Source organism: Lithobates pipiens, unplaced genomic scaffold (genome assembly GCF_037356315.1).
Source record: "Lithobates pipiens isolate NorthernLeopardFrog02 unplaced genomic scaffold, aLitPip1_a1.2 Scaffold_19, whole genome shotgun sequence".
NCBI classification, from domain to species: Eukaryota; Metazoa; Chordata; class Amphibia; order Anura; family Ranidae; genus Lithobates; species Lithobates pipiens.
The window spans coordinates 381,991,729-382,004,419 of NW_027507764.1; the positions used below are offsets into that span (position 1 = coordinate 381,991,729).

Here is a 12,691-nt window from a genome sequence, read left to right on the forward strand (position 1 = left end):
TAGTATAACACCAATGCCGCCTATGAGTTCCCACCTGTGCCGCCTATGAGTGCCCACCTGTGCCGCCTATGAGTGCCCACCTGTGCCACCTATGAGTGCCCACCCATGCCCATCTGTGCCGCCTATCCATGCCCATCTGTGCCGCCTATCCATGCCCATCTGTGCCGCCCATCTGTGCTGCCCATCCATGCCAATCCGTGCCAGCTATCAGTGCCAATTTGTGCCACCTATCAGTGTCCGTCCGTGTCGCCCATCCATGTCGCCCATCAGTGCCGCCCATCAGTGCCGCCCATCAGTGCCACATATCAGTGTCCATCAATGCCACCTCATCAGTGCCACTTCATTGGTGCCACATTGGTGCCCATCAGTGCCGCCTTATCAGTGCCCATCAGTGTAGCCCCATCAGTGCCCATCAGTGAAGGAGAAAACGTACTTATTTACAAAGTTTTGAAACTGAAAGAAAAAAAAACATTTATTTTTTCAAAATTTTCGGTATTTTTTTATTTGTAGCGCAAAAAATAAAAACCGTAGAGGTGATCAAATACCACCAAAAGAAAGCTATATTTGTGGGAAAAAAAATGATAAAAATTTAATTTGGGTACAGTGTAGCATGACCGCGCAATTGTCATTCAAAGTGCGACACCGCTGAAAGCTCAAAATTGGTCTGGGCAGGAAGGTGTTTAAGTGCCCTGTATTGAAGTGGTTAAGACCATATTAAATAAGGGCATTAGCCAATGCATCCCATTGGGTAATACATTTAAAAGAGTGAACAAAAGCCCTGGGTGGCTTAACTCCAATTTAAAGATGCATATAAAAGCAAATGAGAAGGCCTTCAAAAAAGACAAGGTTGAAGGATCATCAGCATTCAGACTTTATAAGGAATGCAACAAGAAATGTAAGGGTGCAATTAGGGTGGCTAAGATAGAACATGAAAGACACATAGCAGAGGAAAGCAAAAAAAAAACAAAAAAAAGAAAAGAAATTCTGTATGTAAAACAGTAAAAAAGGAAGGATAGACCATATTGGCCCCATAAAGAAAGAGGAAGGTCATCTGGTTACAAAGGATGGGGAGATGGCGAAGGTATTGAATGTATTCTTCTCCTTAGTCTGCATGAGGGAATCGGGGGGCTTCTGTAACCAAAACTGCAGTATTTATCCTCATGACACATCACAGGAAGCACCTCCATGGTTAACAGAGGACAGAATTAAAATTAGACTTGGGAAACTTAACATTAATAAATCACTGTGATCCAGATGGCTTGCACCTGAGGGTATTTAGGGAACTCAGTCAAGTAATTGCCAAGACCATTGTTCCTAATTTTTACTGACAGTCTACTGACTGGAATGGTACCAGCTGATTGGAGAAAAGCCAATGTAGCACCAATATTTAAAGTGGTGGGCCAGCTGAATTTTTTTTTTTTAAAGTCAGCAGCTACAAACACTGTAGCTGCTGACTTTTAAAAAGCACAATTACCTGCCCAGGGTGCCCGCAATGTCGGCTGCCCGAGGTTGACCCGTTGCTCAGTTCTCGGGTCCCAGTGTTGCTATTTTAAGGGAAACAAGCAGTGGAGCCTTGCGGCTTCACTGCTTGTTTCCTACTGTGCATGCACGAGTCGCTCAGTGCTTTGTGAATGGCCGGCTGTGTAATGGGACACACACAGTTCCCAGAACACAATGCGCCCCATTCCCCATAAGAAGACTGCAGATCACAGCGGTGTAGGAAGTGGCAGATTAGGATGAGCTGCCTAGCAACAGCCATTTCTGGTAAATTAAAACATTTTTTTTCCATTTTTTTAGGAACAATTTAATGTAATTTTTTTTTTAGGGTGGCCCTCCGCTTTAAAAAGGCCCAAAATACATCCCTGGGAATTACAAACCAGTTGGCCTAACATCAATAGTTTACAAGCTCTTGGAGGGGATAAGGGACTATATATAAGATTTTAGTAATGAGAACGGTATTATTAGCAGTAATCAGAATGAATTCATGAAGAATCGTTCTTTCCAAACCAATCTATTAACCTTCTATGAGGAGGTGAGTTGCCATCTAGATAAAGGAAGGCCTGTAGACTTGGTGTATCAGGATTTTGCAAAAGCATTTGACACAGTTTACCATAAACATTTACTGTACAAAATAAGGGCTGTTGGCATGAACCATAGGATGCATTGATGTGCGCTGATGAAGCTGCACTGATGAGCACCGATAGGTGGCACTGATGAAGCGGCACTGGTGGGCACTGATGAGGCTGCACTGACAGGTGGCACTGATAGGCAGCACTGATGATTAGGCACTGATTAGCAGCACTGATGGGCACTGGTGGGTGGCATTGGTTAGCAGTACTGATGGGCACAGGTAGGTGCCTTAGCAGCAGTGGCTGTCACTGTGTGGGACCCATTGCCATTTACTCAAGCCGGTAACTGGCTTATTTTTCTCTCCTCACGCTGTCAGCATGAGGAAAAAAACAGGTTACTGTTTACATCATGTGATCAGCTGTCCCAAGGACTTGTGATCACAGAGCATGCCGCCTGCACCCCCTCTGACAGAGGCTTATCATGTGATCAGCTGCCCACCACAGTGCCAATCAGTGCCCTACAGTAACACTTGTCAGAACCTCATCAGTACCTCACCATCAGTGTTGCCCATCAGTGCCCATCATAGTGGCCTGTCAGTGACCATCACAGCCGCTTGTTAGTGCCCATCAATTCTACATATCAGTGCCGCCTCATCAGTGCCCATCAGTGAAGGAGAAAACAAATTTTTTTTATAACCGAAACGAGGAAAAACTTTTTGTTTTAAAAAAATGTCAGTCTTTTTTAATTAGTTTAGGAAAAAATAAAAACCCCAGATGTGATCAAATACCACAAAATGAAAGCTCTATTTGTGGGAAGAAAATTATGAAAAATTTATTTGGATACAGTGTTGCATGACTGCGCAATTGTCATTCAAAGTGGGACAGCGCTGAAAGCTGAAAATTGTCCTGGGCAGGAAGAGGCTAAAGTGCCTGGTATTGAAGTGGTTAATGAGATATTATGTTTTTTTTGTTGATTGATGTTCTGCCAAAAATTTACAGACTACCTGTTCAGGCTCAGTGTCACAGCCTCTTTCACCATCTTCTCTTAATTACTTAATAAAAAAAAAAAAAAAAAATATAAGAAAGTAATGGGAAGGACCCACCTACAAAATATTTAAAAGACTTTATTGATTTATAGCGATATTTTTTTAGATTAAAAACAGTCATGCTGTGGGAAAGTATGTTAAGTCTTCTTGGCCAATCATCTTATGGATGACTATAGCTGAAAAGTACAGTCAACTTGCAAATGTGCAGGCATTAGGTAGCCATATTGCATATGCATATCTGATCACCATGTTAACTCTTTACATATCTTTATTAAAACATGGTCGACAGTGACAGAATTGGTGAGTACCTGCACAAAGTTTCTATCTGATTAATTAATTTGACTTAGGTGAATATTTAAATCTGAAAAATCAGTCTGCATTTTATTTGGTTAATTTGTCTCCATAAATCTTCAGCTCACAACAGTGGATTGATTTTAGGTTTGGCCTTTTTACAAATTGGTACATGCCTCTATGTAGATCATTATGATACATGCGACAGTACAACCCTCCTCAAGCATTGGGATTATTCTTTTCAATGAGCACATTTTCACATCATCCTATAATTATTCTTCTAAATTGTATTGCATGTCAAATTTTATAATAATGTGTTTATTTTGACCTGCCAATTTATCTTACCCAACTTTCCATTGCATTCCCAGCTTTAAATCTGCTCAGCAAAATCTCATCTTCTGTTCTCCTGTTCATCTATTTGTCCTCCCAACTTTTTATTGCTCATTTAAATATACAATACATTGAGTCGAACAGCCCACAAATTCTGTATTTATCCTACATGGCTGCAAAACTACACACCAAGCTGTCTGATTATTACTGTGCCCAGACTACTAGCAAACTAAGCTGTCACACTAGCCTTGGTAACAAGATGCCATATGGTAAATTAAGTTCATACCTGGGGAGTGATGTTCAGGGTCACAGTATCAAGTCCTCCCGACAACATACTCTCAGTGTCAGCTAAGGTTAGAGTTACACTTCCATCTCCTCCTACTCCAGATGACATAACCAAATTCTGAGTAGATACGGGGGTTTGAGTGATTGAGGTGGTGATAGGAAGACTGCCAGTTGATGTGGTCAGTTCTAACAAAAAACATATGAATATAGGTATATATTTGATCTTGAAGAGTTGTATTCTAGGAAGTCTTAGCCACTAAGTATTTTACCAAATAAAATGCATTATGGAAATATAAGCTTATAACAAATCAAGTTTCACCATGCTCAAAAATAGCCTTTTAGTGGCACCTGTGGGCTGACAGGCATCCTAAATGTACAACCCCAATTCCTGAAAATTTGGCACGCTGTGTAAAATCTACATAAAAACAGAATTACATTTGCAAATCTCATAAAACATATAAATCCATTTTTGTTATTCACAATAGAAAATAGGAAATCTATCAAAATGTTTAACCAGAAAAAAGTAATATTTTAAGAAAAAAACAAAAGCTCATTTTGAAACTGACAGCAGCAACACATCTAAAAAAACAAAAAAAAACAAAAAAGAAAAACCTGGAACAAGGCCATGTTTACTATGGTGTAGCATCCTCTCTTTTAGCAACACTGTAAACATCCATGAACTGAGAAGACCAGTTGCTGGAGTTTTTGGGGGGAGAATGGTGTTGCATTGTTGCCCGATATAGCATTCTAACTGCTCATGAGTCCTGTCTCTTTTTTGTCATATTTTTGGTTTCAACATCCACCTAATATTTTAAATTGGTAAAGGTTTAAACTGCAGGCAGGCCAGGAAAGCACCTGGACTCTTCTACTGTAAAGTCATGCTGTTTTCATAGATGCAATATGCGGTTGAGCATTTTTATGTTGATATACGCAAGGCCTTACCTAAAAGAGGTGTCACCTGGATGGGAGCATATGCTGCTCTAAAACCTGCATATATCTTTCAGAATTGATGTTCCCTTTCCAGATGAACAAGCGGCCTGTTATTTACACAATAATGCACCCCCATACCACCAGAGATGCAGGCTTTTGAACTGGGCTGAAAACAAGCCTGAAGGTCCCTCTCCTCTTTAGTCCAGTGGACGCGGGGCCCATGGTTGCCAAAAAGAATGTCAAAATTAAATTTGATCACAAAACAGTTTTCCACTTTGCAACTGACCATTTTAAATGAGCCTTGCCCTAGAGAAGACAGCAGCATTTCTGGATAATGTTTAGATATGGATTCTTCTTTGCATGATAGTGATTTTTGGAAGTATTCTTGAGTCCATGCAGGGATATCCACCACAGAATCATGACTGTTTTTAATGTAGTGCCCTCTGAGGGCCAAAATATCCTAGCTTTCAATATTGTGTTGTCCCTAATGCACAGATATTTCTACAGATTCTCTGAATCTTGTGATAATATTATATAATGTAGATGATAATGTATATAAAATCTTTGCATTTTTATGTTGAAATTGACAAATTTTAGATTCCGACTTTTCACAGAATGGTGAATCTCTGCCCATTGTTACTTCTGAAACACTCTGACTTTCTAAGATACTCTTTTTATACCTAATAATGCTGATTTGGTGGCAATTAATCTAATTTGTTGTTAAATGTTCATCCAGTGTTGCTGCCATCATTTAAAAATGACCTTTTTTTCCCTTAAAATGGTAGTTGTAAAAGAGCATGTACATAATCTACCGCTCAATACTTTACGCAGGCAATGGGCAAATAATTAAGGCCTTCGGGACCAACATATATGACTCAATGGGACCAGTTGAGCTAATGCAAAACATTCAATTAAAAATTATTTTAGGCATGTCATTCATTGCATTGCAGTAAAGATAGCACCACTCTAGGTGCACGTGGGCTGGGCCGCATTACATAATTCAGAAGTCAACACTGTACACAATGCCTTAAAAGTGTTCTACAAAGGTTAATACAATGAAAGCATGCTTATAATGTAGCAGCCTACATTTAGGACAGCTTAATATTTAGATAACTGGGAAAAACTTTATTGTGTATAGAAAACAAAATAAATGCATCACATATTACCATACCTGAAGTAGTGGTTAGCGTAGTGGCCTGTGATAAAATGTGATCGTTGCTCAGTGATAATGAGGTCTCTGGAGTCTGGTTAGTAACTGCAGATGTATTTAATCTCAGGTTCCCATTCAGTTCACTGCCTCCTGCAGCACCTAGCTGCATGAGATCTTGGCCTAATTAGTTAAAATAGATTAAAATCAATGCTCTGAGTTTGTCGTATTTCTATGGGTAATTAAGATATAAAGGGAACAAAAATGTGCTGCTGTTGTGCCACGAAATAAGTTACAACTATTCAAGACCTATAAACAATTATCACTGTCCATCTATAAAGCATTTTAGAATTCACAAAACATTTTAATGACATTTTAGAGAGTTACCATACGTCCAAATGTATACCCTAAAATATTCCAGCAGTGTCCTGGGAGATCCCTGGACCTTACTGCAAGATTTCCATAAACCCACAAGGTCAATGATGATTTAGCTTAAGTCCATGTAATAATGTACAGCATATCAAAGTGATATTTCTAAAAAGAGTTCCAGTACACAGATGTCAGAATCTATGATTTAGATATTCTCTTACTAATATTATACTCTTAGTTGTATTCAAAGGCAGAGGTGATCTGCAGACCACTGTTGAAATCAACAGAGGTTATCAAAGTCAACATTGCAAATTAGCATGTGTCTAAACATCAAACATTGCACAAAAAGAATTTGTGACTTGTCATTGAAATCCATTTCTTGGCGTACAGACACTGGTCTTTAGCATTGGTTTTATGAAACTATCTTTAAGTGGTTGGATACTTGCAAAAAACTGAAGACTGAAGGGACATTCCCCTACTTAACATCTCCCACTCTCTATTAGCTTAAAGCAGAGCACATGGCACAAATATCGGGCAGCATCAGCCAGTTCATTAGAAACCGGCCAACATTTGGCTCGAGTTTACTGGAGGAAGAGAGATGCCGCTCTAGGAAGGGTGTCTGGAAATGTAGCTCTCCTCAGAATAGGAACAGCAGGTGCTGGCTAAGCATAGGTAATTGGATGAAGGGAAGACTCTGGACAGCCGCACTCAACATCAAATGCCTTTATTAAAAAATGAGGGAATAATTCAAAAAGTACAAGCCACAGCAAACAACGGATCACAGAAGTTGATGCGTTTCACACTTTCAAAAGTGCTTATTCATAGCTGAGAATCTGAGCTATAAACACTTTTGAAAATGTGAAACGCGTTACCTCCTGTAATCCGTTGTTTGCTGTGGCTTGTACTTTTTGGATTATTACCTCCTTTTTTAATAAAGGCATTTGATTTTGAGTGTAGCTGTCCAGAATCTTCCCTTCATCGTGTGTACTGGAGTCGGTCCGACAGAAGTTGTCCTGGAAGCGCTGCACAAATAAAAGAGAGAGAAGAGTGAGGATTTCAAATCCCCGGACTGCTGCACCAGCTGTGTGGGCACTGACAGCATCCATGGTAGTAAGTACAGCGAGGACCACGGGTGTGGAGAGGGTGCACAAAGTAAGTTCACCTTTTAGAAAAAATTTAAGGTAAACTAACACTTTAACTAGATTTGTCCACTGATGGTACTCAAAGCCAAATGCTGGTCCGGACCAGACTGGACGGAGAATAGAAAATGTACCAAAAGGATGCAATGGTAGACTTTAGAAGATGTTGATTCCTATCCTTCAAGTATGGATGACCATGTCCAATAAACCCTTGTCTCTGAGGACTGTGGATTCAACAGCCAACACCCTTGGGATAGGAGATTCAAGCAATTTGGTAGGGCCCAAAGAGTGTTTGCCAGGAGTCTGAATATATCCGAGTACCACTGCTTCCTGGGACAATTCTGTGTGATGCACTTTATCTGGATCCTGCAGTGCAGATAAGGGTGAATCTGGAGAAAAGGCATAGTTTAGGTTGAACTCATCCCACAGAGTCATCACAGCATCCACTGTGAAGGCCTGAGGGTCTCTGGACATGGCAACAAAACTGTCCAATTTGTTGCAGATTCTGGATGGCAGATGGCAAAAAGGCTTGAAACACCTTTGGATGAAAAGACCTTTTTCCTTGATCCAAACGCTGATGCAGCCTTGAAGTTGGCTCCCATTAAACCCAAGAGTCTCATGCAAGCACACAGAGAGGGTTGCTGACGATCCCATAATAGTGAAGAAACAAAAGTTTGTCCTGAGGCAGGAAGATTCTGGATAGGGCCGTGTCTAAGGTTAGGTCCAAGTACTCCAATCTGTGAGAAGATGATGTTCTGAAATTGTAGATTCAACAGAAGCACTGTAAAAGTTTGCATTGTCTGCTTGATGTTGGCCAGTGGGGGGGGGGGGGGGGGGAGGACTTAGATTTGAAAATGGAAGACTAAGAAGGACTAAAGAAATCTTTCCTAACCTCAGGAGTAGAAAATCTACTGGTGGAGGAGTGGTTACGCTTTGAAGTTGTCAACCTTCAATGTTTACTCAATCAAGTTTCTTTTTGCATGGGAGCTCAACTGACCAGCTTTGAAATCAAAGGTTTCTGCACATATCGATGGAGAGAAGAATCATCTGACAGAGTGTGACTGCCAAGCACTTCACAAAGTAGTTAAGGTCTATTTGACTATGGAATGAGGCATCAATTAAGATGAAGCTAGAATTCTGGGTCATGTGCACCACTGCATGTGTTTTATAAAAAATATGCCAATTTCTACCTTCTTTCAAAACACCTCTCGACGCTCACGTGACTGCTCGACTCTCCTGGGCTGACAACTACAGCGGGAGGGGCCGAGAACTCCTGCTAACATTAGCAGGCAGGAGAGGTGAGCAGTCATGTGTGCGCTGGGAGGCACCTTAAAAGAAGGTAGCAATCTGCATATTATTTATAAAAAGCATGGAGTGGGCCACATGTCCTTATTTAACACAGGGGAATGTATGATTATATCATAGCTTTTTTAGCACAGGAAGGGAAGGGGTAGGGAGCAGAGCGGCACTGTCACTAGCTGAAAGGCAAGCAGGGGGGAGAGGACGACAGCGGAGAGCTGTGGATGACAGAGGCACGTAAACTGATCACAGTGTTAAGGCTCATCAGCCATGATAAACCATGGTCATTTTACAGGGGGATGGCAGAACCAGGCAGGATCAGCCAGGTATTTTATATGATATGAGGGGATAAATTACACAGCACAAGCACTGTGCTGTTATTCATGCTTTAAGGGAACAGGATAAAAAAAAAATGGGTAACAAACACTTTAATAAGGGCATCTAACCTTGTGTCTACTTGGTCCTTCAACATGGGCTTATCCTTCATGGGTTTTGTGAGGGTCTTGTTAAGGCAAGAAATGGCAGTATCTACCCACATGAACTGAGCACTTTTGCAGGAACTCTTCTTTAATAGGATGCTGCGGAGCAAAGCATTTTGGACTGGGAAAGTCTTACCTGATTTAGGAAATTTAAGAGAGCCCATGATGGATCCCTTTAGGGTGAGCAGAGTCAGACTGCTTTAACACTAAGCAAGAACATACAGCACCAACAAGGAAAGCTAAAGCCCAATACACACCAGATTTTCTGCCGATTTTTTCCTTCAGATTTACCAAAACCATATAATATGAGGACAAACCTTAGGAGTTTCAATTTGTATGCAATCAGGCAGGCCCTTGCACTACATGGTTTTGGCAAATCTGAAGACAAAAATCAGCAGAAAATCTGATTGTGTGTATGGGGTTTAAGGCACACTTAAGCTTGGATAACATTTCCGCTACAGGTGTGCCATTCTGATCTGATTCCTGAAAAGGAGAGGGACCATTCACATCCACTACCTCCTTTTCATGTAACACATCTGATTTAGGGGCAAAGTCAAAGTTATAAAGTTAGTTACATTGAAAAAATACAAAAATCCATCTAGTTCAACCAATAGAAAAAAAAGCCCTACAAAACATTGTCCAATTTGCTTGAGCCGGAGAAAAATCTTTCCTGATCCCTGAAGGCAATTGGATATATCCTGGATCAACAATCTCTGGTGTTATAAATGTTAATATACAGTTACATTTTATGGATTTGGGAAGGCATCCTGCTCTTTTAAAAACAATTAAGGAGGGGAGGTGGAAAGGGCATGGCAGTGACCCCTGCCAACTATGACCTCAGTAAGGTCTGAAATGAGCCAACATAGGCACATTAATGCAAGGAAATTGGGCCAATTTAAACCAGAGACCCTGGCTTCAATCCTACACCCTAAAGGGAGATTTAGGACATACTGTAATATGGAACCCTGGGTATGACTGTTTAAAGCACTTCTGAAGTTCTGGAGTCAGGATTACCTGAACCCCATCCTGGCTTCACGCGCCCCAATGGACATACACCCACAGGAATCTTCAGGGAAAGTTCTTGCTGTAGGCTAACTTTACATGTTAAAGTATATGCCAATGGGAGTGGCTACAGAAGGATCCAGTGCATTCCAGCAACACTGCAGGCTGGCTCTGCTTTTTCTTTTTTTTTTTTGTTTCACAAATTTTATTGCTTTTTCAATTTAGTGGGATCCAGGTGCAGTACTCCAAGGCACAAGTCATGTGAACTGAATGCAAAGCTGCAGTATAAGCCACAGTGTTTATGGTGTAGCCAGGAATCTTGATAGGAGAATATTCAACAGAGAGATCTAGAACCTCCAAAGAAATAAGGCAAACATCTCTCAATAGAGAAAAGAGGTCCATCACCTAAGGACACTGTCACAAATCGTCCCACACTCCCCTTGAGTGCTCTCGTCATATACCGCCTTCTTTCCAGTCTGAATATAGATATCAGATATTCCAGCCGCTTGCAACCAAGAACTAGGCAGTACTTGTTTTGGCTGCTGAACATGAACTGTTTATTGAAACACAATTACACAGAGGTAACACTCGGAACAATCCCCCATCCCTTTGCATTCAGGGTGGGGTAGACTGTCCAATCAGCAGGGAGAGCTGTTGGAGGAATCCCCCCTCCCTCCTCAAAGCAAATACACATACACATCCCATAATACTTTTCTCTAGGGATGCACCAATACCATTTTTTTTTTGAGTACCAGTACCGATACTTTTTTTAGTACTGGCTGATACCAATTACCGATACCTACTGCAACTGCTTTGTTTACACTTCAGCTGTCAGCAAAGGTACAAAGCATTGAAAAGTAATTTACAAATGAAATAAATTGATTTTGTTTTTTAATTTTGCGCTTTTTAAATGTGAAATGTGTAAATATATGTTAGTGAATATTTTCACACATATATCTATATTAACAAAGCAAACAAAAAAAAAGTTTTAATTGTTTTTTCGTTTAAAAAATAGACGTGAAAAAACCCCCCAGGAAAACAATAATTAAATGGAGTAGAATAGGGAGGTAATTAAGGCTGATTAGAGTAAATTAAGGGTTAATAAGGGGTTAAACAGAGAAATGCAGATATGACTGCCTTAGGAGAGCTATATTTCAGCTAATTTCCATTCAAATTTAGAATTATTTTTTTCCACAGATGCTTTATTTATCCATAGTATTCAAATTATTTGACACATCTGTAGTGCTCCAACACTATGTAGCAATTTACAGAGTGCACAGGACAATCAATGCCTGCTTACAATTGTAAGACAAAAATCAACTTTTACTAAGTAACATACCACCATTTATTAAGTTATGTATTCATTAAAGAAAAAATTAAAATTCCTTCAATGTATTATAAATGGTAGTAAGATGTAGAACTTTGCTAACCTTAATGCCAATCAGGCTTTATTACAACACCATGAATGCTTATTGTTAGGAGAAGAAAGCACAGTATTGACCTAATTAGTGTATTGCTTATATTTCAATACCCAGTAGCAGGTTGGGGAGAGTAGAGGGACAGAGGTCACATTCTGTAATTGCTGTTTACAGGATTTCTAGATTATAAAATGACTGAAGATTATAAATAGTTTTTTTTGCAGGTAAAACACCTGCCAAAATTTGTTGCCACCGTCATAACAACAAAGCAGAAAGATATCTGATAAGACCAGTTTATGGTGAATGTCACTTGGATTACGGCATAAAGCATAGTGCCAACAGGACTCTCACACTAATACTAGCTAAACAATCTTTTTTTTTATGTAGACAGTGATGGCAGGATAGTGTCATAAGGAAGCCACTGCCACTGAATTGATCTCTTACTATAAATTTTGATTTTTTACATTGTCAACTATAGATCCAGAATATAGATTAACATATTACATTTGGACTCAGATTTCCAGCAGTGTTTAACGCAGTCCACAGAAGACTTTAACTAACCAGATATGGTAAGGGTGATCTCCTGAGGGGTCACTGAGGATGTGGTTGGAGTGTTGACAGCAGCATGGGCTAAAACCTGGCTTAAACTGGAGTTATTAATGGTCAGCGTGATCTCATGTGGTCCATTAGATGAAGACACCAGACCTTGGGAAGTCATGACCTGGGAAAGCTCATGTCCACCTTGATGGGTAGAGGAAAAAAAAAGGACACAACATCATTTCTATTTTCTGAGCAACATAATTGGTAATTCAGATACAACTGTCAATATCACGTTAGTATGCAGAAATATAGTCAATACAATTTTTCTACTTAATTTACAAAAATAT

The 12,691-nt window shown here is 40.0% G+C and overlaps 1 protein-coding gene across 1 annotated transcript in view; it reads right to left on the reverse strand.

Moving 5' to 3' along the window:
• ZNF236 (zinc finger protein 236) overlaps positions 1-12,691 on the reverse strand; it is a 336,247-nt gene that overhangs the window by 83,214 nt on the left and 240,342 nt on the right. The window contains exons 26-28 of the mRNA XM_077492345.1: positions 12,366-12,545; positions 6,123-6,281; positions 4,023-4,207 (exon numbers count right to left, since the gene is read on the reverse strand). Coding sequence (XP_077348471.1) covers positions 4,023-4,207; positions 6,123-6,281; positions 12,366-12,545 — 524 coding nt within the window. The remainder of the gene's footprint in view (positions 1-4,022; positions 4,208-6,122; positions 6,282-12,365; positions 12,546-12,691) is intronic.